The 6,242-nt window shown below is 39.7% G+C and overlaps 1 protein-coding gene across 1 annotated transcript; it reads left to right on the top strand.

Moving 5' to 3' along the window:
• Positions 1 to 2,280: 2,280 nt before the first annotated feature.
• msc (musculin (activated B-cell factor-1)) lies at positions 2,281 to 3,342 on the top strand. Its single transcript, XM_028005856.1, has 2 exons — positions 2,281 to 2,781; positions 2,968 to 3,342. Exons 1-2 carry the CDS (start codon positions 2,368 to 2,370, stop codon positions 3,043 to 3,045), a joined length of 492 nt encoding a protein of 163 aa, XP_027861657.1. The 5' UTR covers positions 2,281 to 2,367; the 3' UTR covers positions 3,046 to 3,342.
• The last annotated feature ends 2,900 nt before the right edge of the window (positions 3,343 to 6,242 follow it).

Here is a 6,242-nt window from a genome sequence, read left to right as displayed (position 1 = left end):
TGCTGCAAACTGCTTTGGTGAAGATCATGGGAATCACAAGACTCAAACAGAGTTCAGGCTCTGACATCATGAGCCCGCACCTGTCCCTCTGCTTCTTGAAGCAGACCTCTGGTGGAGGTCAAGCCCCCGTCAAAGTCTCTGCTGATGGAAAAATACATAGTCCGCCTTTAGATCCACTTTAAAGTGTTATTTATTACCACTGGCCTTGAATTTAATTATCCCCAGAGCAAGTAGAGCAACCATAAAGCCATCAATTACATAAAAGTTTGGGGCAATATTTTTTCTGTTTTACTCTAGGAAGTGTGTGCATAGAATGACCAATGAGCGCAGTGTTTCATCTCCGCCTGTTCTCCTTCCGACAGTGGATGAAGCACCAGGATGAATTATGTCATATGTCATACAGCTGATGCCTTTTTTGTGTCCGTCACAAAGAAAAAAAAAAGAAGATGACAGCTCATCAGATGATCGGTAAATCCGACAGCAGAATCCCTTAGCTTGCACCTTCATAGGTGTCAGTCAGGCCGTCCGCCTGCCTGACGGATGCGGTGACAGAGGATGGGGTTGGCAGACTGCCCGCACCTCTCGCTATGTTTCCGGCATAACTCAATATCTCAACGTCATGACTCACCCAAAAAAGCTGCATGGAAAAGCATCGGTGCAGGAATGAGTCCCTGCTTCAGGGAACATTGTTAGACTTAGAAAAGAAGGAAGACTGAGTCACAAACTCTCAATTATTTTAAAATGACTGACTTGCTTCATAAGACTAAACATTTAAGTTGATGAAAAACTAAGTCCAACTTGAAAACTATCTCCAGTTCTGTCAGGTTAAATGAAGAGTGCCTGCAAATGTCGTTTTTTAAAGTTTTGCCAAAGATTCATTTGACATCAATACACTTTAATCAAATCTGTTCCATTGCAGCTCCATTGTGATCAAAGTCTCAGTGGAATTTTTGTCCTATAGTCTCAAGTTTTTTGGAACCTCTAAAAATTTTCCTTGCTGTCTTTCTCTCTACTTAACTCCATCCATCTTTTCTTCACCTCTGCTCCTTTGTCCTTGCTGAATAAAACATTAATTATCAACACATTTCTGCATCTGTGCCACCAGCAATTTTCACTGTGGGAGGGGGGATGTGTTGAAGATTATTTGGATTTTTAGATTCCTGCCACATATTGGGATTACAGAGCAGCTCTGAAATATCATCCCGTCTAAGGGAGCACCTTCTTTTCTTGTAATCTGTACCAATTGCATCTGGCGTCTCATAGAACTGCCTTTTGACAAGGGATTTCTTCTTGCTACTCTTTAAGTATGATATATATGGAGGTACTGTGACAAATATGAAGGCAAGGTGCCATACCATTCTGCAAAGAACTGGAGTAGAGTACAGTTCAGATCCCAGTGTAGAAGAAAATATCATTATCTCTGTGATGTGTATAAACATTCAGTTTGTCACCTTTTCCTGTTCAGTTCATTGCTTCAGTAGAAAGGTCTCTAACGGTGCCTCTCCGCTTTCCCAACAGGTGTTACTCTTTTCTCTCCACACCAAATCTTTAAGCTGATTGTGACATGAGATCCTTTTGAGGACGCAAAACAAACACATTATCACCGCACGTTAAGCAGTAAAAAAAGAAACGCTGCTACATGTGAAAGAAGATGGGGCCTCTTTGCATCTGCCACACCCTTGTCATGCCAGCACTCCAGATGTCATGGGAACCTCTAACAGCTGGGGCTGGTGCACAAGGGCTGCGTGTGAAAGGCTGCTCCATCTGCAGAAACCCAATCCCTCTGTGAAACCAGCAAAGGATTAGGTGCTTTTGATAAGCTCCCTAAGACATTTCTATTAAAGCACATCTGTAGGAGCAACAAACTGCAAGGACATTTACTATATGTGTGCAGCAGCCACGTTTATAGTGGGAAGGTTGCAACCTCCTGTACAATACACCGGGGATCCTATGTTGCTTTTTTAACATCAATCCCCAGACAGTGACTAAGGATTAGCAAAAAGCAGCCATTAATTCATAGTGCTTAACCGAATTATTCGGCTGGAGATGTGCAAGTCGACTATTTAACAGTTTCCACAAAGAGACAGAGTTGCAATCTCACTGGGGTCATGAACGTTTGGAGAAAAGGGGAGGAGAAATGCAAAGAGGCCAAGTGCACGACACTTAAATTTGAGGGGTCCACATTCAGTTTTTGAAATGTAACTCATTACTTTGTAAGTCCATTGAATGCTGGCCTTCTGGCCCCCCCCCCAGCTACGTCATTAACACATGGATTTTTAAACTTATAAGGATCCAATCAGACTTTTTTTTTTTCATCTTTAAGAAAAAGAAACTCTGCTGCACTTTTAAAGCCAAAACGGAAAAGCCATGTCAACAGGCTCAACTCCAAGTGATCCTGAGGACGACGAGATATTCCACGGAAGTGTCTCTGCAAACATGAGGAACATTACTTACCTCAGTACCAGGCGGTATTTGGACAAAGATCTGGAAGATGAGGGTGTGGAGAGGAGGATCCAGCAGGACCACAGCAGGCTCTCCAAGGCACACCAGAAGGAGTCGAGGCAGTCTCAGAGGAATGCTGCCAACGCTAGGGAGAGGGCGAGGATGAGAGTGCTGAGCAAAGCTTTCTCCAGACTGAAAACAAGCCTACCCTGGGTTCCCGCAGACACCAAATTGTCAAAACTGGACACTCTGCGTCTCGCATCCAGCTACATCTGTCACCTCAGACAGATCCTGCAGGAGGACCGGCTGGAGGACAGCTTTGCACATCCAGTCAGTCTGGTACGAAACTTCTCCAACAGCCATTATTGGTAAAAAAAAAAAATACTTTAATGGGAAATAAAGTTCCATTTACTAAATAAACATGACCACATCTGTCTCATGTTAAAGCTTTCTTGATAATTTTAACACTTTGAGAGTAAGATTTGATCTAATTTCTTCTGTTATTGTTATGTATGAATTTTTCAGACATGGCCCTTTATGTCGACAGGAAGATCAGAGGAGGACATCTCATCTGCTGTAAGACTTTGTGGCGCTACGGCTTAGTCCGTCTCTTTTCAGTAAGCAGCTCACCTAAAAAGCACCTCCAGAACTGACTTTGAGATTTGCTTTCATGTTCAACTGTCTGCATATTATGGTTTTGTAGTTAAACAACTCTTGACTAGGAACTGCAATGTTTTATTGTGTACATGTGTTGTGTTTCGTTTATTAGCCTTTAGGTGTTTTTGAATTATATTTGAATTGGAGTTTTTTTGCAATGATATTGATCTGTTTGCTGAATCAGATTATCATTAAATAGCATGGGTTTGATTTAACATCAGTAACCAAACTGGTTTATGGCAAATACACGAAGCTTGCATAGTGCTATTCAAATCATATTGACAACATTTTAGCAATAACCTATGGTACACAATTTTTCCTATTTTCACAAATATATTAAAATTTAAGCCTATTTTGCTACTTTGGATTTACATTGGTATAATAATAAATACAGCAAAAAAACAACAAAAAAACAAGGGATTTCATTATTTCTTTGTTTGCTTCATAAAAGACAGATTTTGTATTTTATGTGCTAAAGCATTTTTATTTCAGTAATTCATTATGAGCTGATTGTGCAAATTGATAAAGCTCTTAGCCTCAGCTAACATAATTTTGCACAATAAGTAACGTAACAGCAGCCTGTTGTGAAAGTGTAGATGTTTGGTTTGAATCATTTTCTTTATTATTACGTGTTTCTACTTCACATCATAAGTCACTGAAAATGCCTTCTTTGAATTGCATTTCACAAAAACTTGGAGCTATCCCTTTAAGACAATAAAACATTATTGTGCATTTGGGCTTCACAATAGATTTTTATGGTTTTAAAAACAATCTGAAAACAAAAAAAGGCCTCTATTAGTCTTTGCATAATGAGTTGTATTTATAGTGACCTGCAATATTTACAGTCACCCCAGCTTAACTTTCTCAAATGCAAGGGAAGTGCAGCCTTCTTTCAGCCAGCTCATCTGCAGTGCAAAGCAACTTTTGAGGACGGCTCAGAGCTCCACTGCCCAATGCTTCAAACAGCTGGGAAAAAAAACTCTTTCTCTGGGAGTCACCTGATTGGTGACTGTGTTCAAAGTTGTCCCCTGTGGGACTTTGTGTTGGTGCTCTGATGGACTGATGATTTGTCCATCAGAGTTTACAGCCATTGCCTGTAAACTGTGTGGTTACAAACTGATGGATTGATATCATACACTGATCTTCTGCTGTTATTGTTTTGGTCCTGTTTTTCACTGTTTTATTTTTTCTGTCTGTTTTAGCCTTTTTAGAGCTGAAAAGATGTCTGCACCTGTCCCAAGGCCCTTAAAGACTTAGAAACAATTCTGATCCCCATGCTCAGCAATGACTTTGTTGGGATTGTTTTTGGAAGAAGGTCCGTCTGTGTGTAGAAATACTTTCAGCTGTTTTTGTTAACGTGTTTTCTTTGGCATATTTCTGTACTTCTTCTTTTTTTTTGCAGATATGGTTCATTCATGGATATTATAACCATTTTTAAAAATCTGTTGAAGCTTATGAATTAATCTTTAACTCATAGATTTCTGCGGTAAATGACAATAAACACAGACAAAGCTTACAATAAAATGAGAAGGACAAATGTGTCTGCCACTGCTGATGTTCTTTATATTCTGTAATATGTCAAATCAGGTGCAAACGTTCTTTTATTTCTTAGATAACTTCTAGAAAATGTTTAAAATAGTGACTGCTCATTAAGTATCAGGAAATACATCTTTAGCTATCTTGAGGAGCACATGCAGTATTTTCTCATTTGTTCGTTTTCAAAATCTGTCTGGAACTCACATCTGCCCGCAGGGGTCTTGAGAACTTGGACCACGTCTGTAAGATTGTAGGCTTTCAAATTTCAGTCAAAATAAAGCTAAAGGAGAAAAGCATCCTGTAGGTTTGATTTGGAAGTTCAGGAAGAAGGTGAAGGTCAATAGCAGAGCATCCAGTTCAGTCAGCCAAACTTGCAATTCCCAAATGTGCAAGCTTGCACTCAACAGCCTCCACTCTTAGTAGACAGAATGGATAATAGGGATCTCTTGATGCTGCAGCTCTTTCATCCAGTTAAACCCCACAATGATGGGAGCACAGATGGATTGAGATCTTTTCTGAGGCGGTCTACTGGGATGCCTGGACAAAACTGTTTAAACACAGAAAGAAACAGGGAGAAGAGAGGATGAGTTTTCATCAGGTTACTGCAGAGCTGCAGCTGTTGCCATCTTGGTGAGTTTCCCAGATCCTTAAACCGTTCTCCTGGGACATACCGGTCACTGCTGGACCTAAGCAGCTAATGAGCTGCCTTCTCACAGTCGGCCTTCCTCTGTTCTTGGACCGTTCCCTGCAGTTGGGGCTGAAAAAGTAAAAGTGACTTCTAAATGCCCGATGTGCAACTTGACTGCACTGAAAATGGGCTCCCATTAATCAAATCTGGCAAGACGTCAACAGAACTTGGAGTATAGCAGAGTTAGCATTTCTGTCACATGATCTGCATTTTCAAAGGATAAAGTATTTGTTTTTACAAATGATTTTCTAAAAATAATTTTTCATGACAAGGAAGATGCATGGTGAAGGACACTAAAACAAAGCTGCATTCTATGTACATTATATTGAAAGGGGCATTGAGGTTCATGTCTTTGACGCTACAAGTCTGCCACCTAGTGGTGACAAACAATGTCAAAATACATAATATGGTAATTTGGAAAGCTTTTAAGATGTAAATGTAATTTGCAAACATTAATTTGATGATTTGATGTAATATCTCCTCCTCATGTTGTCTTTGGGTTTATGCAACACTGATGGTCTCTTGCACCCAACAACGATTCCTCCACACACCAGAAAAAACAAATATTTACATTTATGCAGGTAGATCATAGTCAGATTGTTCAAAATGCACAAAGAAGAAACAGGAGCAAAGGACAGAAATCAAAATTAGCAAATTATTGCTCAAAAGAATAGTTTGTCAGGTAATAAATATATATATATTCAACAAACTTGAAGACACGTACAGTTTTCAAACAGAAATTAAGGTCTTTAATAATGCTGGCTATAGTCTAATAACCATAAGATGACATCAGCTAGAAAAGTACTTTAAGAATAAAAATGCCTCCTTGAAAATATTCATTTTGTCCATCTGGACTTTGCAAGAGAACAGCAGACATCTAGCACTGAAAGGTGGGAGAAGCTTTAATTGTGTAGCCACA

The sequence above is a fragment of the Xiphophorus couchianus genome, chromosome 21 (genome assembly GCF_001444195.1).
Source record: "Xiphophorus couchianus chromosome 21, X_couchianus-1.0, whole genome shotgun sequence".
Taxonomy (NCBI): Eukaryota; Metazoa; Chordata; class Actinopteri; order Cyprinodontiformes; family Poeciliidae; genus Xiphophorus; species Xiphophorus couchianus.
This window is presented reverse-complemented; position numbering and strand designations above follow the sequence as displayed.